Source organism: Lagopus muta, chromosome 9 (assembly GCF_023343835.1).
Source record: "Lagopus muta isolate bLagMut1 chromosome 9, bLagMut1 primary, whole genome shotgun sequence".
NCBI classification, from domain to species: Eukaryota; Metazoa; Chordata; class Aves; order Galliformes; family Phasianidae; genus Lagopus; species Lagopus muta.
Genome location: NC_064441.1, coordinates 12447289 through 12474534, shown reverse-complemented (window position 1 = coordinate 12474534; position 27246 = coordinate 12447289). Strand labels below are relative to the sequence as shown.

Genomic DNA, 27246 nt, shown 5'->3' with positions numbered 1-27246 from the left:
TTCGCTCAAAACATATTCCTAGTACTAAATTATTAAACTCACCTACACTCACATTTAGTGTACCTTGTTCAAAAGTTTTTAACACTTGCTCAATTAGACATATCCTTTAAAATAGATTTAAAAGCTGTTATTTAGATATGAGTACTTTGTTTCGAATCATCCAAGATTTCCTTGCATATTCTACAGTTCTGAGCACTACTGTACAGAGGATCAGTACTTAAGAAGCGTATAGAATCTTATAGAATCTCCACATCTCTGTATGTAGCCAGTAACTATAGGCAGTACTATGGGGGCGTTTTGAACCACTGTGTAGTGGTGCCCTCTGCAGAGGTACACACTTTTTTGTCTAGAAGACAATCAGTTCAGACAGCTAAATACATTACTTGTGAGTTTGGTGCAGAGTAAGCTCGAGCGTCTCTACGCACTGTCCTTTCAATTGCATATCTAGCATCTGACTTAACTTTCATAAAGACAATTCAAACATTTCTGTACTTGTATCTAAATATGCCCTACATCACAGGCATAACTCAACAGAACTTAAAAGAACATACATACATTTCAAAGACTTTAGACCTGCCTTATGCACCCAAGTGACCAAAGTCAATCTCGAAATTCTAAAATATCAACTTCTAGAAGTCTTCTTGCATCAAAATATTGTTTACTCTTTTTAACCCACTTTTTCTTGTACCCAGCCCATGCCTCTGATCTACTATGTTTTAAGGCTCCTAATCAGCACAGAGCTTTGTTAAGCTAGGGCTTGGAGAGGTCTCCCCCCACAATTTATGATGCAGACTTACTGAACATATCTGCATAAAAAGCTGAGGAGTTGGATGCAGCTCCAGGCAGGACCTGAAATGGCAGCAACCCAAAATCTAAAAACTCTGGATCAGCAAGTAGTTCAGTGAAATCCTGGAAAAATGCCACATTCTCTGGCTGTCAAACTGCAGACTACATGGGACCCTCATTGAGATGAATGTGCCTAATCATATACCTCAGAGCTATTATTTCTAACAACGAAGCACAGCCTGCCTAGATCCGCAGGCAGCCTGAAACTGTATTTCAAGTCATGACCCTTCCGAAGACTGTTCATCACTCTGACAGTAGGAACCTCCAGAGAACAAACACCACTGTCAACATGGCATTCAGGAAAGAAGGAGACAGCATTCCTTTTATTTTTATCTCCTGATGTTTTATGAGGAGCAGCATGTTATTTCAAGCAGAAAGAGATGAGAAAGCCAGCCACTACCTACCCTCGCCAATGGGTCAACATAGATCTTGGTGTAAAACAGCTGGTCATCATCATTATCCTGCAGATCCCATTGCTGCACAATACGATTTATATACGGAGCATAACCAATAAATCCTGCAATATTAAACACACAAGTTATTTCCATAAAAAGCATTTCTCTGCCAATGCTGTCCCTCAGTCAAGGACTTCATTCAAAGTGTTTGGTGCCAATGTATGAAATTCATACAGTTTGGCTTAAAAATCTAGTTTTCTGTGATATGCATTAGTTCTGTTCTAAAGAGTTTGCAATTACAGGTTATTTTTATTGTAACACTATTTTAAGGTAAAAAATAGCAAAGAGACATGTTCAAGATGGAAACAGATATGCTTCAGATGGTCCAGCAAACTCCAAAGCATGAGACCAGGCTACTACAGTTCCCAAGAAGGAAGCCCACTGTAGAAAAAAAGCTTCATTTTCACCAGTCACTGAATCACAGATGGTTGAGATTGGAAGGGAGCACTGAAGATAATCTAGTCCAACCTCCCTGATCAAGCAGGGTCCCTGTGAGTACATTACCCAGGGTTGTGTCCAGACAGCTTTTGAATATCTGAAGGAATCACTTCCTACTGGCAGAGAAGCCTGAAACTGATCCTGCCAGAACTACAAGTGGAATTGAATTTGAACCTGAAATGCATTACACTTAAGCCAAATCAAACCAAAACAAAAAAAAACCCAGACAGATTAAAAAAAAAAAAAAAAAAAAAGAAAGAAAAAAAAGGGATGATAGCCTGATAGCCTAGGCAAAGAGAAAGTGTGGGGACACTCAGATCTGCAGAGTGCCTAGACTGTTTATCCAGGTAGAGGGAAGTACTGTGCTCTGTAGCAGATAAATAGTGTCAGAGTCAATGCACACATGTATTAATCACCTGCAAAACAATTAACAAAGTTGGCATCTAAAGGAGACTTCAGAATTAACACTGCATTGAGATTAATGGGAGTAACCCACACTTCCCTTGAATCAAATGATCCAAGCCATGCTGAGGGGACAGGCAGTCATCACCAGCATTTGTGCACAAGGTGCAGAGATACCTTAGAAACCAGGGTACCAACAAGGCAGGAAATTCTGTGGCCCAGCTCATGGTCTGTCCCTGTAAACAGCATGTACTACCTTATACTTCTACCCCTAGACCAGTAACTGGGTGGTCCCTGCATAGCATTTCATTGCAGGGCATTTATGCCCCAGGCTTCACTTGATTTACATGCTTCACTCAGCGGCATTGCCAAAAATACCATGGGATTTCGAAGGAAATCTATTCCTGAGAACAAAAGAGCAGACGTTCAAGGGACAGAGTGGTAAACAGCAATGCAATCTTCAGTGAGTTCCTCGGGAGTTCAGGAATACCTACACATACAAAGACATAAAACATAATGAAAGCATCACGCTCAAATTCAAGATTTAGCATATTCACAAATCACACTTACCTCCTGAGTTCAGGAATCGTTTTCCACTCCGGACCATAGGATACTTGTCAGCTAGCCTTTTATCTGGCCAAATGAGTCCATCTGCTGCAAACACTACTTTATGATTTGTTTCCTGAAATTTCTTTAGCAGTTCTTCAGGTCCTCCCGCAAAGATTACATCATAGCTGAAAATGAAGAAAAGATGTCCACTGTTTGGTTTGATTTTAATGATTCTGTGTTCAAAGCAACAAATGGTTTGATTATTCAAATGTAAACATCAAAATCAGACAGCCATTCTTTTCTGAAAAGTGACATCATATTTCTGAAAACTGTATCATATGTAAAAATCCTACAATCTTCTGGGAAAATAAGTCCTCAATCAATATTATTTAACCAACAGCTTCCCCTTCCATTTCCATTTATTTTTTCTGAGCCTTCCACATTTCTTCTCCATTCAGAATTTTTCTACCTGAAACTGATTTTCAAGTTTCACATATTTTGAGTAAAATGTAAGTATGCATCTTTAAAAGAAGGAGTTCTATATTTAAAAGGAAAAACATATATATTTGTAGATGAAGGAGAACTTACTGATGACTTACTGGGAAACTTGGGGTGATCTTGTTCCAAAACACATTGGCACAGACTTCTGTCTGACATCTCCTTAGGCACATACATTTATTTCTCAAAATATATCATTTCTCAACAGACTATCATTAAACTGTGTTACATCTTCACAATATTTAAATTTCTGCTTTAACTTTTTTGATGTGCTGAAGACTTCAGAAGACCCTAAACTTCATAATATTTACTTATAAAAGTAGCCTATTTTTTATGTGTTCATCAGATTTAACTCCTGATTCTCAATCACAAAGACCGAAAGTTGGAAAGGCTGATATCTAAACCAAGGAGCCAAGGAGTTATCCGTAAGAGGAGGCCAGCATTAGCCAAAAGCAGAAAAGGTGAAGCTTTGGCAAAGGTCATATAGTGATGGAGTATCGTGAACCCAGCGGTTCCTTGCTGTAGAACAAAATCTAAATCAAATCCTCTGAAAAACCACGAAATGAATGTAAATGATTAAATAATTTAAAGCATAAGGCTCCTTTGTTCATGCTCAAGATCAACATATAAAAGCATTAATGCACAAAACACTTCAAGGTTCATTTCACATGGCATGAAGTGAGGAAATATTGGGATCACAGCGTAACAGACTAATCTCTGGCAGAAGAAACAAAATATCTGAATTTAATGGTAGTGTCTCAGCTGTTTTGTTTATGGGGATATTCTTATTTCATGCATCTGCCTTAGGTACCTAAAATCTGCAGTCCTGAAATAGGGCAGAGGAAAGGTACAGCTATCAGCTCCAAAGGTCTCATCTTTATCACGATTTTGTTCTTGCTAAGTATTTGAGCCAGGCTAGGAGATAGGACAGCAGTATCCCACGAGCAGTAAACAGAATTTTTTGCATTGCAATGTGTTACTCAGCAATAGTGCCAAGAAACCAACTCTTACTGCCTTCTGGTGCTTCTTTGTTACAGTTCCGAATTATTTAAAACGTCCTTTCTTCAAAGGGGATTTCATGCAATTGGACTAAGAAAACTGAACAACAGCTGGCTTACAAATGCAATGGATCTCCACCGCAGAGCAAAGCAAGAGCCCTGGAGAGGAAGTGTGTTATGTAGTCTATATAAAGTAAGTGGGGTTCTGCAAACCTTCACTGTTTTGTTTTTCTGTAACTTTGGCAGAAGAGTGTATGAAGAAGAAAAAAAAAAGAAAAAAAAAAAGAAAAATGTACTGTACATTTTGGAGCTTCCCCAGTTTTGCAAAAACTGCCTGCTTCTGCCCAAAATATACAGAACAGTACTTTCCTCCCTTTTCCATTCAGCTAGTGTAGTCTGATTCAAAGCCAGAATGGGCCTGAAGAACAAGCAAGAAACAGGAGAAGAGTTGCAGACAGACAAAAACAGAGATTTGTCTGAGGCTTTAACTTAATAGCTTATGGCAGGCTGTGCTTCTCCTCTTTGATCAGGTTAGTGCTGCTGCTGCAATGATTTGCAGCTGCAGGAAGGAACCAAACACCCCTGGAACGTTGCTTCCCAATGAGTGTCATTCTGGAAAAAAAGCCAAAGCTGAGCAACATGCTGCGCTAGCCACAGGCTCTGCTTGGGAAAGGATATGCTACTTAGTGCAGCACAGTTCATAATACAGAACACAGCACAGAGCTCAACTCAGAACAGCTAAATTGTATTAGCAATTATTGTAAACGTTACATACAAAGGGATATTATGCAAGGGCATGAGTCTATCATGTATGTACATTTTCCACCAATTTCTGTGGCTCTGTTTCATCAAGAAGTAACCTACACCCCTCCCCAAACAGGATCTCCACCAGCCTCCTGCTCCTCACCGCTAGTCCTCATCTGTGGCTTTACACAGTTCTACTTGTCTCTGACAAATGGAGAACTTCTTGAGCCAAGCTCAAACCTATCCATTTGCCTCGCTTCCCTACTACGTCAGGCACAGCACCAAATTCCTATCATAAGAAAGATCCAGCTGAGGTCTACCCCACTGAGACCATCGCAAAATGGGTTCCAGGACTATCTTTGACAATTAAGCAGATGAGCCGTGTTCCAGATTTGAATAGGACTTTAGAATTGGACAGAGAAGAATAAGTAAAGATATATCCAGAAGGAGGCAGGTCATTTTGACAAGCTGGAAAAGCTCACATACACTTATTTGTTCTTTGTAAATCCTTTTGATTAACTAGGAGGTGGAGGGGGTAAATAAAGTTTCCACAACTCCAGTCCCATTTCCTGAAGTTCCCAGATGGTTTCCTGAAGTTCCCAGATGGTTAATGTTCAGGGTTGGAATCCACCCAGCCCTCCTCCTTTTCTGGCCCCAAGTCACACCCTCTGTGCACCCAGTGCCTTGTCACAGCTGGGAAGTGATCACGGGGTGCAGATCTTCCAGAACAGAACGTGCAACTTTGCATCTACAGCTTTATAACAATAAAGACCTGTTCCTATTTGAGCTGCAAGTTAAAGAGCTCCATGTACAAACAAGGGAGATTTGCAACTAGCAATGCAGGTCCCATATTTCATATTATTGAAGTGGACTGTTAGGCTGCACACTTAGTTGTTTGCAATGCATTTCCGACAGAATCATACCTCAATGGCACTTTCTGCATATCTCAAAATGGTTATCCCTCATTTCCTGGCAAATGTTTTAAAAAAATGATCGAGACTTCAACAGTGTTCTACAACACAAGCAGATTTCTGTGGGAGTTCTGGGTGAACAGTCACAGCACCAACCATTTCAGCCCAGTCTGTGCTGGCCGTTAGCCAGTTCAGTCTGAAACAGTCCAAAATAAACCAGCAGCTAGCTCTCACAAAAACAAACCTAATTTCAATTGTATTCCATCTGCACCTAGACACAAGCTGACTACTAAAAAAGTTGAAACTATTTCCAGAATTGCGAGCCACATAAAAAACACTGCTCAAAAAATAGCAAGAAGCTGCACAAAAAGTTCATTGTAAATTATTCACCTAGTTACAGTAAATAAACCAGGAGATTCCTTCTACCCCCCACCAAGATTAACATCCCAAATGCTTCACAGAGAATATAAAGAAAAATACCTGAAAAAGAAAGGAATTTCCTATAGATATGCCACATTTCTCAGTGTTTAAATCAATAACAAGGATTCCTGGAAATGTAAAGACTCATTATAATTAAAACATAATGCTAGAATCAGAAAGAAAAATATTTTTTTTTCCTACTTGGAGTCTGTCCCAAAAGCTTTAAATCAACATGTATTTGGGATTATAGCCTTCAAGAACCCAGGAGGCTTAAAATGGCAAGTTTTCATGGCAAGAAAGATTATGACATCTGTACTTGAACACACATGGTCTGCTGTATTCTCTCATCCATCTCCCTCTCAGACAGCCCATCCTGGATATAAAACATTATGTTGGAGAAATTTGAGCTATACCCAAATCAATTTAAGTATTTTACCATATAGGGAAAAATAGTGAGGTACTGAGATTATAAGTTAGAAAACAATAAGACAATATAAGCAGTGAGCATTAAGTAAACAGATGATTTATCTGAGCCTCATACAGATCAGAACAATTCCCCTCATTACTCTCAAATATCTTTCAGGTCTCACATGATCACCAGAACATTAGGAGCATGTACATACTGATTTTTACAAAGTTACTTTTTCTTCTTATTGAACAGAAAACTGTTAATCAAGTTAGAAAGAAAACAAACGAACGAACAAGAATATGTAGCTCTAAAAGTTACATACAGTTTGAAGTTACAGAAGTGTAAAAATCCATTTCCCATATAAAGCTTGCTCAAAGTACTCTACTGAATTTACTGAATTCAAAGTAGGAATTTTTCCTTTACTGAAGGAAAATTTAGTAGCATACATTTCAAGATGAGCTGGTAACAGAGTGTGAACCATGCACAAGCTCCAGGCCTGCCCCACATCCTCCTTGTAGGATCCTTCAGTGACCCTAGCATGGGTGTGAGAGGCCTTAGTGGCTACCATGAGCTGGTCCCTTACCTGCTCTCAGCATTCTCTTGTCACACACAGGAAGAGAAAAAGAAAAAAAAAAAGTAAATGTGTTCAAAACCCCTTGTATCCCCTGCTTTCTGCAACAGAAAGAAGGCTATCTGGCCTCCAATGAGGAGGCTCATTATATTAGGCTCATATGCTTAGGCACATTATACAGGCTCATATGCTTAGGCATAGCCATGCTGTGACCAGTAATCTGGCACCCACAGCAGCCCTATCTCCATGCTTCCATCTGCAGACACAGCAGGCACTGGGGGTCTGTATGGCACAGTGCCTCATTTCAGCTCTCCAGCACATAAAAGGAGTTCTCTCACTAAGTGCTTTCCTCAAAAGCCTGTTTTCCAGCTTCCTCCGTGTCACTGTTACTTCACGGACGGAGATCACACTCTGGTCTCTTCTGGCCATATTATTTCTGGAGCTGCTTTTGCCAGTCCTCCAGCTCCCAGCCCTCAGCCACATCCCACACTACCGCAGCAGAAAGAGGGATGGATGCACGATTGCCTGAAAGCTTGTCAGCTCCAACAACATTTTTTCACCCCCTCGAGGCAGCAGAACTATGAGCAACTCTTACATCTGTAAATCCTTTTAAAAAAGCAGTGATTGCTCCAAGCAGAATCTACTATTTTTATGAATGAAAAAAAATGGGAGCAAACATTCTCAAACAAACAGAGAAGCATGCAACTTTCAGCACATCACACCAGCTACTTCTGTGTGCGCACCCAAGCTTAAATGTAATGACAAGCCAGGTTTGCTCACCATTCAACAAACATTACAATCAAGTCCTCTTGATCAGCATAGCCCTGTATGCCTTCTTTCAGCAGTCGGACTTTCTGCCCTCCACCAATGGAGTTCGCCAACTCACCACCTTTCCACTCTTCACCTTTTCCAAGTACCTGGAATAAGTAAAAAGTCTTTTCTTTTTTTTTTTGCTGGTAACAAAAAACAAGAGGCTTTTGAAAGCAGACCCTTATTGAAAACAGATGTTAAAGCAGAAGCAATGCATTAAAGCACAGCAAGCCAGCATTTCCAGCATCATAAGTTTTCCATGTCTGAAGCAGCATTCAGCACGATGACATCACTGCAAAAACATGAGACAAATTTCTTAACCAAATAAGAATCAAGTAATTGCCTGCTACCACTGTTTATTTAAACACATTTCCATCAGAAAAAGGAAAAAATGAATAATTGTTTCAAAACTTATATTAGAAGAACATTCTGAATGAGATGTTTAGAAGACAATTTCATCATTTGAGGAACAGGAAGTATCAAAAAGCTTGAGGGATCAGGATATTACTAATACAAATTCCAAGCTCCACTATTCCTGAAATACCCCCAGAACACTTTTATACAAATGAAGGATAGATTCCCCAGTTTACAACTGGGTGCTAAAATCAGCTGAACAACATTTCTGTTGTAGCCAAGTGCCAATTTTACCTTAACATTTCTGCAGGTTTTGAGCATTTGAAAGATAAAAGATTTTTGGAACTCCTAAAACCCGAAGCAAATGAATTGCATGCTGTTTTAGACAAATCTGCAAAGCTAATAGCTGTATGCAGAGCCCGGGCTCCTCAAGTGCTTTAGAACAACATTAACTTTAGGAAAGGTTTTCTCAGGTTCAACAGCAAAAGTCAAACTTCAGAGACCAAATCATTTCCTAATTACAGTTCAGACACTGTGGTGAGTAAGCAAGCAGAAGAATGTCATAATACAATCTGAATTCCTGGATTTTTTCTTTTGCAGACAAAAATTGTGTGGAAAGTTACAAGATAGTTAGGGCTTTTGCTTTTTTCCCAAGGTCATGTAAAGGCCAACTTCAGTACATGACATATGGAGACAGGGAACAAGACACAAGAGGCTAGGAAAATCATTAGAAATGTTTTGTACTCTCATAGAGTTACGGAGTCTTGGGAAACAGAAGGCAGCTTGCAGTTGTGACCCTCCCTCCTTCTCCACAGCAGGACTCCCACCTTGGTTAAACAGTATGGGAACACTCACCACCTCCTGGGCTGCCAGTACAGCTTCCAGCAGCAGTTGTACAGCTGCTCAAAACAAACAAGTTGCACTGCAAGGCCAGACTAGATGATAAATTATGACAGAATGACTGAGGGTCCTGACCACAGTATCTACTAATCTCCTTTTGCTGCCATGGGAAGGTTTCAACAGATTCAGTTATTACTGCACTGTTTCTACCTTAAAGGCTGTGTAGTATGACTACTTGGCATGAGAACATACTGTACCTTCACTGTGTAGTTGAAGTGCTTTGCAGTTTGCATGAAGCGATGAAAGCCATCGGTTTCTTTAGTTGCTACAGTAAAAACTAGGAGGTTATCTGTGAGAGAAAAAGAAGGAACATATATTAAGTTTTCAGGCCACAGTTACAACAAAAGCACACTGTATCAATGACTTCACAATTTGCCCACATCTGATTCCAAGAGACAGGCAAATATACTGTCATGTTATAGGCATGAGATGTCACCAGACAAGAAATCCTACAGACAAAGATGCTGTATTTAAAATTATCTTCAGGAAGAGGAAGCAGAGAAGTATCTGCTCTGTAAACAGCTAGCTCAAGAGATAAAAACAAAGCTAGTATGACCTCTGGACAGGAAGGAATCTTTGAAACAAAAATAGTTTATTACTACTCTGGCTGAGCTAATCCTGTCACCTCTTGTCTCAGGAGTGAACGGTAGCAGAGAGCTTCACCCAGCAGCGAACAGTGGACACCAGAGTCCAGCAGGCTGCACTGACTGCTTTTAAGTCTTTGGACAGTGACAAAAGAGCATGGGTTTTTGTTTTATTCAGAATCTGGTGTCGGCAAATTATACTAGTGCTAATTTTGCCTTCTTACTGAACGCAAGCAAATGACCATGCAACCAATTTCCTTTTTATATCCCAGGGCTTTTGACGCAGTTCAAGCAGGGCCAAGAATTCCCACTAAACAGCTTGATATTTTCCTGATTATACTATTGAACAACATTCTGTACTCTTAGTAATATGCTCCATAATCATGGTACACAATTCAAAGCTATCAAAAGTATAAGACATCTATCCAACATTGAGTACTTAATCAGATCTGCCTGGATCCCAGAGCACATTGTAGTTCCTCCAGTTGGTCTCAGTTCAAGCACCGGCTGCCCTCTAAACAGAGCCCAGGAGATCAATCCATACAGAAAGTAAAATGAATCACCTCTAATCGCTATACCAGACACAGCGCCTGTTCTTGCCTCACTTTTCTATAAAACATCCTCTGGGTTTATCCTGACCAGTACAGTAACATTTGCTAGAGATAGCTGCTGCAAAAAACATTCCTATTAACCCTTTAGTCTTTTCCACTAGTGCTAACTTTGAAGTTTGCACAGAATACAGGCAAAGAAGAGTTCATCCTGAGTGTACTCAAATCTGCCACAGCCTGCTATTTTATTTTTGCTTGATGCCCACAAAACTGACACACAAGGAAGTGGCCTGCTTTCCTTTTTCTTCATATAAGAAATGCACTTGCTAGAGATGATAATGCTTGACAGACAGGTATCAATATACTTTAGAGGGTACCAATGAGCAGTCAGGCTAGCAATAATAGTTGTATTAACACAGACATAACTTGCAGAGCAACAACAACAACAAAAAACAACAACAACAAAAAAAAATCACTCTAATGAAATTCTAATGAAATCTGTCTAATACAACTGCAGCAGGAAATCTATGGAGATTGGTCTCAGGACCCCCTGATTTCTTCTTTTCCTCCCCCAGTGAAATAAGACAGATTGGGTATGAGTCACCAGCTCACTCCCACAAGCACTCCAGCCAGGTCAGACAGTGATGTGGTAGTCCATTCTCAGCTGAAGCCATCAGAGTACCATGAAGAATAGCAAGGATAAGGAAATCATATACAGTGCTTTCTTACCACGCTCAGTTTTCCATAACCTAGACATGGTTTCTCTACATTTTCAAACACAAGATTGTTTTTTAACCTCACTCTTAGCCAGTCATCCAGCAAATTGATGTAAACCTTACACAATGACAGCCCCACATACCAATACCTACTCAAAGGAAAACACTAACTTGTTTGTTTTGAACAGGCCTTCTACAGCTGTTACTTGGTGCTGCCCAAGTTAATTATTGACTCTGCCACACCACACTGATGCTCCTGCACTGTGCATCAAAGAAACTGAGAGCATTTGAAACTCTTCAATCAACTTGGTATGGACATCCAAACATTATGGAAAGACAGTTTTAAAAGGTATATTACTCCACATTTTTCCAGCTTGAGTGCTAGCAGCCTTTTGTGGTCAAGAGTCAGAAGAAAATCCCATGTGCACACCTAAAAAGAGCAGAGCCATCCCAGAGAATTCCAGTGCAGTGCACTCACAGACACACTGACTCACAGATGGACACAAGTTCAGCGATAATGGTATGATATGTTCTTCTAAAGGTTATGCAATTTAAAGTAATTCTACAGCAGTCACCACAGAATGGATGAAGAACATGCCATCTTAGATTATGGCTAAAACAGCTGCAGACAGAGGGTAGGATTTTTTTTTTCTATGGAACAGATTAAGGAAAGTCTGATCATACTAGACTGCACCACCAAGCCAAGTGAATCCGTTGCTGACAGTTTCCTAGGAGAACAGTCAAGCACTGACTGTAACTGCAAAGTTTGGTTTGGGATAGACATTTTTCACACCTACAGCTTCCCGAGGAATGCTCAAAGCAAGGATTTCAACATCACTATTTGACAACATGGTGTAAGTGATAAAATGTGGGCTGCATCAGATTGATCTTATTTTCTCCCTCGCAGTCACTAAATGTAACTAAGACTGTCTTAAACAAATGTACAAATACATTTTGGTAAAACAATCTACTGTTCTTTATGGGATACTGTTACTCTTTTTTAATGAAACTCACAGTAATTCCACCTATACCTTGTTATGCATTTCAAGACTCACTACAAAATTCATGAAAAAAACAAAAGGAACCTATATTGTGCTCATACCCAGTAAGTCTAAATAAGCTGCCTAAGTCAGTTTTGCAAATAGTCACAGAACAGACAGGAAGCTATTTTTATAAAGGTACTATTTACTTTGGAAATGCTTTCAGTATACTTGCCAATGGTCAGTTTTTTAAAGTTACAGATGAAGAGTTTTAAAAGGTGTTATTTCAGTGTCACTGGATTTTGTGTGCATCTGGTATTTAAACAGTTTTTAAATGGAGAAGAATGCAGAATTTGGAATCTCAGATTCTAGACAGACTCTTCACAGAATATTCAGTCTTTGGAGTTTTGTTTATTTTGCTTTCTTGCTTGGTTGGTTGTGTGTGCACGTGTGAGCATGCATCTACTTTAAATAAAAGAGCAAACAGTGTATGATTTTATCCTGTTAATAGCATGCCTGAAGAAAAGTACATTAAATGACAGTTACCTTGGCACATTATATAGAGGATTACTAACCAAATGAGGAAAGTAGCTCCTTTTTGATATTGCAAAAATGTTAATGAAATTCCTGCAGGCTCCTCTGACTTGATTTAAAAGTGATAACTTGCATCAGTTTTGCTGGCAGAAAAGATGCATGTTTCTTTCTGCAGAAGTGAGCAAAGAGGATGCTTCTGACCATTACTCCTTTTTAACCCTTTAACATCATTCATTTTTGAGTCTATTCCTCATTCCCATTTAGGTGCAATGAATGGGATCAGCATTCTAATGGTTTTCATCCAATAACATACGCCAAGCAACTTTCAAGAACTCACAATAAGACAAATGTGCAAGTAAAACACAGATTCTGGGGGATTGATTACATCCAAGCCACTTTAATCACATGCTTGGCTACACCTGCTTTAGATGCCATCATGGCCCATGCCACAGCAAGCATTCTGGTGGCAGGAGCAGCACCTGACCTGTGTTGGCAGCATGACTGAGCAGGCTTCCACTGTGTGCTGCAGTACAAAGCTGCCTCCAATTTCTCAGACCCTGAGTTATGGCTGTGACCAGGTGTTTGTTTTCCAGTGAGAGAGACAAAAAATGCTTCACTCAAACACCATGATGACTTCTGGCTGAAGCAGTACAGTTCTCGCCTTAATGTTGTTTGGGAGCAAACCCTGTCCTCCACGCAGCAGCCTACCCACAGGGAGCTCTGCGGTGTGGTCTAACATCCACACTTGAGCTACCCAGTTCCTTCAGATTGACTATCCCTCTCACAGCAGGGATGAAGGCACATTCGGTAGTGTTTTCCAGAAGTAACAGCATCTCCCAAACACAAACACAGATGAAACCACGAACGCAGCAGGCAGCCAGCACCCTGCCCATTCTCAGGCCTGGGCTGCGCGGCAGCATGCAGCCCGCAGCCACCATAGCAGACACAGAGGATTGCTGCCTGGCACTCTCTGCCACAAGTGAAATCAGTCTGTGTGAAAAGGAAACGTAAACCCTACACAGAGGTTCAACAGGAAGGCATGGGAAAAAAAAAATTCGGAAGAGCTTCATGCCAGATATGAGGGTGCCGATGTTATTACAGTGCAATTATTCCAGACAGCTTTCAGATAGTTGTGTTCACAAAGCAGCTGTTCTGTTTTGAAAACAAGCCTGAGAGCACATGTTTGGCCACGGGAAGTATATCCAGTGTCAGGCAGAACTCATTTTTATGTGCAAATTAGGAAACGGTTGAGTACTCGAGTTGTGAAAGACAACGCTGCATAAAGAGCTCATGCAACATATTAGCAAACTCAGTGACTATTTATCAAAACACTTCACTCCCTCACTCAATCTTTTGGGCTGCCACCATCGGGAATCTGCCTCATAAATACGTATTTCCAGAAATAAGAGCTGTAAACCAGTGCCTTTGCTTTCACCGATTTGTGTGGAGGTCTCAGCCAGCGCAGCCGCGGCAGGACTGCACTCAGTTGCAGTGACCTCTCTGCTCATACCTTGGCAGAGGAACATGCAAAGCGCTGCAGTTGCTCCTTGTACACCCACATGGTTCTTATTTATCATGAATGAACACTGACAGAGATTACTACATAATTTCTACCAGGGGTTGCGGGCACTAGTACAGTAGCTTTAAAGCAGCCAAAAATGAGGATACTGCTTGCAGCCATATGGGAGCTGACATTCTGCTCTTGGACTCAACTGCCGTAAACTTCTCTGGAATAGGAACATGCAGTATGATCAAAGGACATATGTGCATAATACTGCATTATGCCATCAAAACCTTTGCCTATCTGGAAAACTAGTGGCTTATAATAGTAAACGATGACTGATTTTTTATCTGTGTCCTAGTGCCTATAAAACACAGCCCTATTGCAAAATAATCCACTAAAGGCTTCCAGCAGACAAATGAACAAATTGCTATAGGCTACGGAAAAGGCTTGGGAACTGAAAACCTAATAGGATTTAAAAGTAAATAAACTATATGCATACATACAAAGTCAAAGAAAAGCTGAACTATTACAATCTTATCCCAGGTAGCCTTGGCAGTTATCTGTGTGACCTAAATTTAAGGCATAGACTGAGCATTTATTGGGAAGGCAGAAGGCATGTGAATGCATTCAAGCACAATAATAAAGCTATTGTGGTTGTGTCTGTTATGTCTTCCACACCTCCATAGATGTGGGAGACAAAAAGAAGTCAGTTTTCCATAAAAATCAGACTGGATTTAGCTTGCCTTTACTCTATGTTGGAGCATGCTTCTCCATCACTGGAGAGATGCACTAAAACGCACAGCTGAAAAAGCATTTTCAGTCTGGATTCCTCCTCTGTCACAGTTCAAATGCATAGTAACAAGGAATGTTAAAAATTATGCTCAACTGAGAATTAGCTATCAAGAGTGACACTAAACGGCCTTAGCTAGCAACTTCAAACTTCTAACTAAACTTTGATTATGTACTCTTTCCACAGATTAGCTGGTGGGGGGGGGGGGGGGGGGGGGAAGGTTTGTTTAGTTTTAGATTACAGTTTCCTATCTGCCTGTTTTTCCCAAGGCAGACAACCTACTCCATGGGTGTCCAACCTTTTGGCTTGTCTGGGCCACATAGAGTGAAAAGGAATTGTCTTGGGCTGCATACAAAATAATATATAATATAATATACTTAAGGCATGTAAAAAAACAAAATAAGTTGTTTTGGTTTTGTTTTTTTTTTTTGTTTTTTTTTTAATCAAAATATTTTTAAAAGAGCAACAAAAACATAAAACCATTAGAATATTTGACCTTGTTTTCGGGAAACCAATGCATCGGTTCAATTTGATGGCAGAGGTTGCAGTTCTCAAGATGTTTGTCAAAGATTTTTTTGATGAAGTTTTACTCTTTCTGCACTTCATCTCTGAAAACATTCGTTCGAAAATGCGCATGCTGCCAAAAAGTAATGATATTATTCTATGGTATAGAATTCTGGTAAAGAGAGGTGATCAAATTCTTGAGTTGAATATCTGATGGCAACTCTATACATTCCACTGGGAAATTCACATGTAAAGTCTTTATGTCAACTGAAAATGGAATTGCAAATTGCCGTCCCCAGCCATGCACACAGCACAGGAGCTTGATGTTCCCAGCTCCTAATGGATACATCCCAGCATGTTACTAACCCAGCTTGGGAGATATGTAACTTCAATATCATTGGCCTGATAAGCATGATACCACAAGCCTGAGTTTGAAAAAAGGAATCATAGTGCAGGTCAACCAACATGTAGTGAAAGTATGATCCACAACTGGAATTCTAGATGTAAATTTTTGCCATACCTCATGATAAAATGTTAAATTTTGGAAGAATTAAATGGTATTTAGCAGCAGACTACAACTGTACAACTAGCCTCTTGTGATACCTCTGACAGATGTGCTATATTTTTGGAAGATACACTAGAAAAAGTAAAATACTCTACAATGTATTCTAAACAAGATAAAAACGTGGGAATCCAAACAACTGGCTAATATAGTCTTTTTAAAAATATCATTTATAAGTTATTTTCTGGTTTTGCAGCCAAAAAAGCTAAACAGTATACAACAGTGAGTTATCAATTAATTCCTGAGCTCTGAAAGATCTTTTAAAGCTTGTGCTACATTTTCTTTAAGCCCATAATAGAAAAGTAAAAACTGAAATGGATCCTTGGCCTATGCAAAACTGTCACCATCACTGTTTCAATATAGTCAAAATAACCAATTCTCTTCCCACGCAGTTTTGATGACTTCGCTAAAACTAATTATTCTGTATGCTTCTGAGAGGTGTTGAAGCTCTGTAGATAGGAGGTCACTGGTGGTGCCAACAGCCATGCCCTTTTGATGTTTATACATCGCTCACACAATACACTGAAAGCTCAAAGAACTGTTAAGTCATCTAAAATCTGAATACCGAAGAGTACTTCCACAGTTCAGATTTCTAGAACAAGATGAGCTTCCACTTATCGCACAGTAAGACAGTATTCGACTTCTTGAAAAGAATGTTCTTATTTTTTCCTCCAGAGTCAGAGCCTAGACTTGGAGTCTTAAAACAAACAAACATTTAAAAACCCACACACTTTAAAAAGATGACAAATGGAAACAGCAGAAACCCATTATGTGCAATATAACTATGATTATAAGTTATACCTACATACATATACTTGCTTAATGTAATCCAGCAGTAAACAAACAAGATCTTAAGTATACAATGCATATGTTTAAAGTTTGTGTTTTTCACATCTACTCAGTGTCAGTTTATAGGATGTACTTATGGTCAAAGAAAGCAGTAGGCCAACAGAACAGTTTCTGGACAAAAAAAAGCTGCTGGCATAAGGAGGCGAAAGATAGAGCCATATGACAACTGTTTATTTTCCCTTAGGATGCAGAACAAACATACTGAGTTAGCAAGCACAGTCTTTCCTCTTGAGAAAGAGTTATTGAATCACACTCCAGGAGGGAAAGAGACGATTGGTACAGAGAGAACACTATATTTGGAAGTTCTGTTGTTGCTTTTGGTTTTTGTTTTGTTAGTTTTTAAAATCTGATCTACATATTATAGAGTTGACTTCTGTTCCACACAGAACACTTTCCTGCATGCCACCACTCATCCCACAGCTTACAGCTATTCAAAGGTACAAGGCTCATATCAAAGTCTCATTAGCTACAGCCACAAGTACCTTGTAAGTCTGTATCCTCCAATATTTAATAGTGTGGCTAGGTTGCTGTGGATGAGAGATAATATGTCTGAAAAACCTCAAAAACAACAGGAAAGTGAAAAAATTTATAACAAAAGATGAGATTAGAATTAATAGATAGCAAGTACAGTCATGGGTTGCCAAACACAGGCTGCATGCTATTCACATATGCCTGTATGTGAAAGGGATTTCTAAGAGTCAATGCTTCAAATTAAACTTGAGTGCCAGATTTAGAAGAAGCAGATCTTTCTGCACAGACTTCTCTGAAAGTTAGTTCTGTTTTCCTTTTTTAAAAACCTCTTGTTAATCACTGCATTTCTGCACTTGCATATCTTACTACAAAACACAAAGTGCAGAACAAATATTTATGTCAGTTGCAAAACAGTACCAGATTTGACTTTGATAGCTGTCAGACTTGTAACTACACTTTAAACCAGATTGACTAAATTAAAGCAGATATAATTCTGCCTTTATAATGGTACAAGCATAGTCACTGTAGAACTTGTGCCATAGGGTTATTTGTAAATGTTCCTAAAAATTACAGAGCAACAGATATCAGTAACAGAACTCCAACACCATTCCTGGCCACAGAACAGAACTAGAAAGGGCAGGAAGTTTTCAGCAGTTCTCCCAGGAAAGAAATATAGAAGGTGTAATTTCTCAGTTTACTTTCGAGCAGCTGGTACTGTTGCAACTTCCTCAGCAACAATCATTGCCGCATTTAAATCTTCTACTTCTTTCCTTGTTTTCAAAAGAACCTGCAGAAATGCATTAAAATAAACAGAACTTACTCTGAATTTTCTTGTAATACAGAAAATATACTCGATTAGTTCTTGGCTAACACAAAGCCCCTGAACAGGGTATTAAATTTTACCAGTCCTTTCCCCTCTACTAAATGAATGCAGATTGATTTTCAATACAACTTCAGGAAAGATTTAACATTCAGGAGTCCAATTATTGTTAAATATCATCCATAATTCAAAACCATTTATAAAGAGGCAAAGAGTGCTGAACAGTGCCTGTTTTTTCAGAGTCTGAAGGATGGTACACAAATACTAAAGATTCTTCATATAATTGAGTTCTGTCCCTTTCTTTTGCAGTCTCTAAAGGATGTGAACAGCCATTTTACTCCTCTGACATCCCGACTCCATCAAGAAACTTGCTGTGCTGCAGCTTGCTGCTTGTCTTATACCAAGCAGTTCTGATCTCACCTCTAATAGTGTTTCAAACATCTACATGGAAACGATCAATTGTTGAATATAGCTAGTTCTAATAATAGTGAAATACCACTCATAGACCACCTCTTTTACACATGTACACGCTTCCAGATAAAGGCCAGCAGTTACTCACAATATTAATTCATTCCCATTTTTAGAAACTGTTTGCAAGTTGGTTGGCTGAGGTCTTTTTTTTTTTTAATATTTATTTTTAATTTTGCAGTACCACAGACAGTCAACACAGGCTCATTAGGGCCTGTGTGTGAACTCATCAATCACCGCAGCGCTGGCTGTGCTTAGGCTTGTGCTCCTTCCAATGCAAGATTTCCTGAGCAAAACGAGGCACTAGCGGCAGCATTCATAAGTTTTTTTCTCCCCCACTATCTGCAGTAGACTTGGGTGAGACTCTGTTTATTGAATTGGTTACTTCATAGTAAAGCGCAGATAAGAGGTACTCCTTAGTCCCCAGACATGAACGTTTACACAGAACATCACTGTAATGCATGAAGCAAACTCTCCAGGGAGAGCTGCCCAGATCCTGGTGAGTGGGAGAGGGTCCAGTTACAGCTGTTTATTAGCACACAGATGGCAGCTCAGCTTCAGAGGTCTCCTAAGCAGTGGGGATGGGGCCATGACAGTAGCCTGGCCATGCGTGCTTGCAACCATACACTGCCACAGGGCTGTAGGCTGGGACCAGGACAGCTAACCCCAGCTGTCTGAGCAAGAAAGTTTATCAGCTTCTGCTTTTTAGTAGCCTTGCCCTTGCTGTCCCTCATAAATGAGTGTCTAGAGAAGAGCATGCTGCTGTTTAAGCTGTTATTCAGCATATCCAGCTGTTCAAACAGGCAGTCACAGACTGCACCAGGCATCATTAAATCCTGCTTTCAGACAGCTAATCAAGCCTTCAGTGAAACTTGGCAATTAAGATTTGTAATAAAGATATCTCCTTCAAGAAATCTTTGTTTAACAAAGGAGAAGCAAAACTGGAGCTGTCTGAAGGAGACATAACTGTCCCCACATTGTCAGCAAGAGCCACCACCCCACAACTCTGCACATCACCCTGCTTCCAGGCACTGGTTGTGCAACACATAGCCCCAGATCTCCACAGCCCAGCTTTGACTGTTCCAGTAACTGGACAGAAATGCAATCCAACAAACTTCAGGAGGAGAAAAACCACACCTGTCCAAGAGCCCTTTTCTGCATCCAGGGCAGACTGCTACTCCACACTAGGCAAGAAGGGCAGCGCCTGCTCCAAGCAAGCCTGCCCTTCAGCCTGTGGAGCAGCACCAAAGACCCATCCTGTTTCTGACACAAAACCTAAAGACGTGCAAGTTATGACGTATATTTTGGAGTGCTTTTAACAAGGAACATCTGGGCTAGCAACTTCAGTTATTAGGTTAATGGACCTGGTTGTAATCTCATGCTAATGATGTGTGTATAGCTGTTTCACAGTGATATAAAATATAATTGGTAAGCTGCTTATGAAGATAGTCCAAATAAAGTTTGTTGGTTGGTTTGTTTGTTTTTTAAACCCTTAGTTCTCTAGTTAGCATGGATTTTTTAATACAAGAATCGGGTAACTTAAAGTTATACTTTAATAATTAATACTACCATCAAAAAGACATTTGATTTTCCTGGAAAAAGACACTGGGATATAGAAAATAACAGTGGACCGACAGAATTGCAACTTGTACCAGGAAGAACCCTTAGAATACTTTTCAAAGGGCAGCCTATAAGAGCTGATGGGACAACCACTACAAGATTGGCTTTCTTCACAGTTGTCCTATAAACTTGGATGTTTTAGACTAAAACAAGATCCTACTATTTAACTTTGAATTATTAAGGAAACAGATATGTAATTAATTTGTTCTCCATTACAAACACATTTATGCATTTGAAAGGAATTACAAAGTAATCCACAGCATCTTTACACCATATTTGGTAGAAACAGACTGAAATGATTGAATATGATAACTGCATAATTTGCCAATAATAGCTCATGATCAGCAGATACCTAAGTGTCTGCAGTCACATTTGCAAACATTTCATCAAAATACTAATTAAAATACATCCACATACTCAGACACTGAGAATATGAACAAGATGTTACTGTTATGATCATAAAAAAAAAAAAGATATTCTGTTTCTTTAATGGACTGCTTATTCTTCTCCAGCTACTGCAAATTTTAATAGGAACTCCAGCTGCTCGAAATAATTTGGGGGTGAACCAGAGATTATACATATTTAGACTATTCATGCACAATATAAACTTTACTTTGAGAAGTGAATTAATCCTAATGAAATACTCCAGAAGTAGTTCTGTTACAGAACCAGAAGTCTGAACACCACAGCAATGTCAGACTGTGCTTGCAAGCACGTATTCCTCTACGACTGTCACTTATCCTATAGAGCTACAACATTCCTACACATACAGACACATTCCTGTCATGTTGTGCTTTCTGCTGAAGGGAACTACACTGCGTAGAAATTAAGAAGGAACAAAGATTCTTCACTTTCAAAGTTGCTCTCCTTGCAACTGGTCCCTCAAGAACTATAAAAACAGATGTTATAAATGAAAACAAAAATGCCCTTATTGTGATCCTACCTACCACCTGTGCCAAGGGAATTCTCTGGAGCAGAGTGTCAACTAATTTCAATTTTAAACAGATTAGTGGCTTTACACAAATGGATCGATGTTCCTTTTGATCATGCAATGTAATAATGGTAATTCAGCAGACAAAACAAAATGTTTCCCTGTGAAGAGGGAGTCAATTCTCCTTAAGTAAGCAGTAATGATGGGGGAAAAAATATAAAAGTCAGGAATCTGGACATAAACCATGACTCTCCAGAATATGCAGTCAGTGCAAAGAAACCTTTCAGAAATAACGTTAGTTCCTTGACAGGAATATGTTCCATGCAAAATCATCCTGACTCAGACAGCAATTGAGAGTATCAATTAGAGATAAGAACTATCACAGAATCACAGAATTGTAGGGGTTGGAAGGGACCTCTAGAGATCATCAAGGCCAACCCCCCTGCCAAAGCAGGTAACAGCTGTTTTCTGGTCAAATTTCCTATGACCTTAGCCAAACACACTGCCCATCACAGACAAAAGCAATGTCACATCCACTACTGTGACTTACCTTCACCATTTGAGGAAAGAAAAAAGCTGGCCAAAAAGCTCCTATATTTTTCCCTCTGCATTGTACAGCCTCTCAACTTCAAGAGAGCGGTTTGAGTTCTTCATCGCACCATTTCTAAAGGGGAAACAGGCTGAGCCTTCCATTTCTTTCAGAAAGTACACCAGGTACATGGTGTACTTGGTTACATGATCAAAATCCCTCGCTCCTTTACTGCGCTGCTTCAGTGAAAGGCTTACAGTCACTGTCATCACCACATCCATTTTGGAGGAGCCTAAAAATGTCAATAGCATTCACAAAGCACCTACTGTCCCTCCAAGCAGGCCCTCACGCAGCCACATCCAATACCCATCACTGCTTGCAGCGCTTGCGGCCAGCAGGGAAGGCTCACTAAGGCGGAGCACAGCCAGCAGCTTGGCCACGGGTACTGCTGCAGCTCCAGGACACATCCTGGCCACGTCGGCTCTGGAAGCTACCTCCGCTCCCTGTGACAAGCCCTGACCCCCGCCCACTCTTCATGTTTTGGGTGTACTAGGACAGCAGCAACACAGCAGGCCTGCTCAATGCTCTTACAACACATGGTGGCTACGTGGCCACACAGCCAAGCGGCCAAGTCCACAGCCACTGAGGAATGGACTCTGAGAAGGCAGGGTAGCTTCCTGTGCAGAGAACTGATTGAAAAAACATTCTCATGGGCACACCCAAAATAACGACAAATATCTTTTCCTGCAGTGTGTTACATGATAAGCAACAGGTACTCAGTAACTGCAGCGCAGCAGGAATACATTAATGCTGTTGTTCTAACACCAAAATTTTTGCATCTTTATTCCACAGAAGACTGAGCCCACGTACATGTATGGATTTCTACAAGGGAGGGCACACTATGCTCTATCCCTAGCCAAGCAATACAGCACAGACTGGAGGATAACATCGAAGGGTTAAAACTGGTACAAAATCAAGTAACACGGCAGGCAGCACTACTGTCCAGAAGCTACCCAAAGAGCAGCCTGCACTCAGCAGTTTGCTACAGTCCAATACAGACTACTGTTGTTTAAATTAAGAATAGGATTTTCTTGTTTGATCACTTATATAAAATAGAACAGGGCTTTCCAGTGTTGCAATTTGTACAGAATTACTTTTATCATTTATCTAGATACACCAGTCAATTTCTGGTTTGCTATAAAGCACAGTGCTTCATCTACCACTGAACTATGCACTCTCTACTTCTCAAGCCTTTGACCAGCAACAGGGTTTAAAATCAAGAGTCATTACTGGGCCAGTCGTTACTTGATATCAGCACAAGATGTAACACCTAGATCAAGTTGCTTTAAAAAAAAAATACATTATTAGCATAGATACTCTAGAGGGGGAAAAACGCAGTTGATTGCAGTAACCAACTGCCACAGGAGCATCCTCACAGCTCCTCTGCCACAGACACAGCTCGGTGTTTTGCCCAAAACACACCCCAGGAGGGCATAGCCCCACAGCCATGGGACAGCGATGCTCACACTGCCTGGAGAGTGAGCAACAGCCATACACAGCCCGCAGGGAACTCTGCAGAGTGTCCAAAAGCAGCAAAAGGAGAAAGCTGGGAGAGACCAGCACAGCAAGCAGCCTGGTGTTCATCAATGCCGACTTATCTTACACTGGTTATGAGCTAAAGCAGCAACTTTCAAACTCAGAAGTTCCTGGAATAAACTTGGCTCTCAGAAAAACGAGCTGCCTTCAGTGCAGCAAAGCAAGAATCAAGCTAGGTAATAAAAATAACTTTATTACACACTTGAGTAAACAAGCCAGGAAATAAAACTACTTTGATTTCATGTGGTAATAGTTCAGCAGGATGGAATACCTTTCTATTTCCAGAACAGAAATCAGAAATACAGATGCTAAAGCAGTACTGGATAAGAAATCGGTTTTGGCATATAGCTTGACACATATGTTTGGACACCTCTCTGAGGGAATTTCCTGCGTGCATTCTTGTATTCTACATACTGAAGATACAATTGCTTTCTACCTTCTCACAGACGTGACTACAGAAAACAAGGAACAGAAATCTGGCGGCCTCCGAGGACCAGCAAAAAGCACGGCAGCCTCCAGATCACTTTTCTCACGAAGTGGGAAACTTCACCCCGAGCCGACGAAGTTCAGGCAAGGAGCGAATGACACCGTGCTTTTCCCTGCCGTGGAAAACCTCCCTGCCCATCAACACTTTGTCACGGGAGCAGGGAAGAGAAAGACGGGGGGGGGTGGGGGAGGAAAGGAGAAAGTCAGAGGCGCTCCCTTCCCACTGAGGAATCTATTTTTACTTTTTTCCGAAGCTGAATCCTGCGTCTACCGCCGCATGACTCACTCCGGCGATTTAAAATGCTTTCAGCTCCTCCGGGCGACAACCTGGGGAGCACCGGGGGCCGCACCCCTTCCCCGGGGCCGCGAGCAGCAAGGAAAAACGCGGAGCGTCGGACTTACAGAAGAAACACAGAAATAACCGGGGAGAAGCGGCAGCTCCCACGCGCTCACCGCGGACCGGCGGGGTTCCCTCCCGGCAGACGCACCCGAGCCGGGAAGCACAATGGAGCCGGCGGCGCATGCCGGCAGCGCATCCCCACCGCGCTCCGCACCTCCCGCCGCCCCGCACCTCACCTGCGGGGCCGGGGCCGGGCCCGGAGCGCCGCTCCGCCGCCGCTGGCAGCGCTAAGGCCAGCAGCAGCGGCAGGAGGAGCCGCGGGAGCCGGGCGCCGCTCCACGCCATCTTCCCCCTCCGCACCGCCGCCGCTCCCCGCGCCGCCAGCCCCGAGGGCGGAGGTGGGAGAAAGGAGAAAAGCGCCGCCAGGAGCAGCCGGTGCCGCGCCCGGGATGCCGCTCCTCCTCCGCGGCGGGCAGAGCAAAGGGCGCTGCCGCCCGCCCCAGGCTTTATACGGCGGTGGGAGGACCCGGGCGGCGAGGGCGCCCGGCGGCGCAAGAGGAGCCGCTCGTGGCCTCCGCGCCCGGGCGCACACCGCCGCGGGAGGGGCGGGGCCGCCAAGCTCCGCCCTCGGGCGCCGCGGGAGCGCAGCGCTGCGCGGGAAGGGCGCGCCCCGGCCCGGCGTTGCGCGGGGATGGAGCGCGTCCGAAGGCGTTACAGCGGCAAAAGCCACCCGGGGCAGCGCTAACAGCACTGCGCGCCCGCTCTGCTCGAAAACGGCATCGCTGCGAACACCCCAGCGCAGGAGCGTCTGCATTTCTACATCCAAACGCCAAACAAAACGGACAAAATTAATTTTTCATTGGTACCGTCATTTTCACCCAGGAACACGGTGGGAATGAAGAAGATGCCCTGAGATACATAATTCCCGTGTTTTTCTTCCTGTTGCAACGCAAGATGTATTCAAAATAATAATAACTTAAGTGCTAATAAGTCACATATAATCCTAAAAGCAGATGGTGGCCTATTGAGATCAGTAAGAGTTTACGCCTTGGAAACATTACTGGAGGACCAAGGGCATCATCCAAACTGAAAATTCGTGCTGAAAGAAGGACTCGTGTATTTAAGATCCACCTATATAGCAGTCAAGTACACACCTCATTTTTTATCTTAAATGCTTCTATGGGCCTACCAGATGTGATTTTTGGATCCACAGAGTGAAAAATAAAGGTGAAAGAAGGGAAAACTTGACTGTGGCATCCTTTGGTTTGGAACCTCAAGCAGAAATCAGGCCTAGTGTTACGTGCCCAGATGCCTGCATGGCTAATTGGGAGAACTGCATCAGGCAGTACGTGGCAGAGAGCACAGGAGAAGTTCACCCCTGGGTCCTAGCAGCTGTGAGGACAGAGAAAGCTCAGGCAGGGGAAACAGGGAAATGCTGAAAATGAAGGAACCTGTCAGTGAAGCTGCAGTTGATAATTACAGGATTAAAAACAAAAGCCCCTTTGCTTCTTGGACAATTACTCATGGCCAACTTTCTCCTGCCACCTCCATCAGGCTCACAGAGACTCAAAAGAGAACAAACATCACCTGAGTACAGACAGTGAGCACTGCTCAGTTCACATCCCTGCATGGCTGCTTGCCCTCCAAGGAGCAGCACTGCTGCACAGCATGAGTGCTGTGCTGGCTGCGAGTAATGCCATGACCTGAGCAGTCTGCGAGCAGTTCTTTGCTCATTTCAAGAATCAAGTTCAAATGTTAGACAAGAAACTGGGGGAAGATGGAAAGAAAATAGTTACAGCTATAGTCTTAAGGTAGAATACAGGTAAGAAACTTTTAGAAAGAGGTCCTAACAGATCAAACCTCATCTCAGGTCTGGTAACAGTAACACTTGCACTTAGAGATGTAAAGAACATGTAATTACAAAGCTGACAAATAAGAAATCATTGGGAAGGAATTAAATCACAGTAGATATGTAGAATATCATCCACCATGAAAGAAAGGACAGATTTCTTCAATAAAGCCAGAGTGGAAAAAGAAAGACTGTTGGGCATCATTTCAGAATAGCATTGAACTGAGGTCATGGCTCCCACGGACAGGAAGCAGGAAAGTTCAGCCCTCAGGATCGAGGATAAAGCCATCAGCTGAGCGTCACGTCCACGCAGTGCTCCAGGGAACTGCTCCCTGCAGCCCAACCCTGGCAGCAGCACATCTTCAGTAGACAGCAGTACACAGATCCTGGAACTACACCCTGACATGAACACCAATGGTTTGCAAAAGAGGAGGAGGTATCAGAGAAATCCCAGGAAGCATTTTGTTACCAAATGTTCACGTAGGCAGCAGTAGAAAAGAATGAAAACTATTAATGAAAGAAGGATGTAATATGCAACAATTAAAGGAAAGGAGGAAGCTGGCAAGGATACATTTCTAATGTATGACAAAAATGGGTGGAGAGAACTGCAATAGAAAAAAATACATGTACATAGCAAGTTCATACCCAGAATTTTACTAAAGACTTCTACATTTTCTTGTTATTTTCCTTGGTTTCTTCTAAACTAATTTTATTTTAGAATTTTCTTAGAAAATTCAAGCTTTTTCCTCAGGAGAGCACAGAGCTGAAAGCAATGCATGCAAGGCAATAGATGTGGTGAAGCCATCTCCTATCCCCAGAGGCTTTGCTCTGCCCGATGGAAAGGAAAATGCTTGTGAAATACCAGAGCTGAGTGCGGCTGGCTGCAGAATGCCCAGGAGCTCTCTCTGGCCCTGCCTCTGCAGACACAGGGTCAGACGGGCTGCTTTTGTCCAGAAATGCTAACTTCAAGGCCTGAGTTGGCAGCTGGAGGTTAGTGCTGTTACAGCATTCCCAAATCTCTGAACTAAGTAGGAACTTGTCCTCAAATTAAGAGTTTTGAAGAATAATGTAGGCAGTGTGTTCTGTACCATGCAAGTATGCACGTTGTGCTATAGAGGTTAACTACAGAAACAATTTGTACAAGTATTCCAAGACATAATCTTACACTGTCACCATCTGCACCTTTGACTTTTGACCTTATAAAAACTTCATAAAGAATAAAACCTTCCTTTTTCTGTGAAACAAGGCAATTTCTCCACG

The 27246-nt window shown here is 41.6% G+C and overlaps 1 protein-coding gene across 1 annotated transcript in view; it reads right to left on the bottom strand.

Annotated features, from left to right (window-relative positions):
* Nucleotides 1-24732, bottom strand: part of PLOD2 (procollagen-lysine,2-oxoglutarate 5-dioxygenase 2) — a 47517-nt gene extending 22785 nt beyond the window's left edge. The window contains exons 1-5 of the mRNA XM_048954546.1: nt 24374-24732; nt 9503-9594; nt 8022-8158; nt 2712-2875; nt 1251-1363 (exon numbers count right to left, since the gene is read on the bottom strand). Of these exons, the coding sequence (XP_048810503.1) occupies nt 1251-1363; nt 2712-2875; nt 8022-8158; nt 9503-9594; nt 24374-24482 (615 nt within the window). The 5' untranslated portion in view covers nt 24483-24732. The remainder of the gene's footprint in view (nt 1-1250; nt 1364-2711; nt 2876-8021; nt 8159-9502; nt 9595-24373) is intronic.
* Between the last annotated feature and the right edge of the window lie 2514 nt (nt 24733-27246).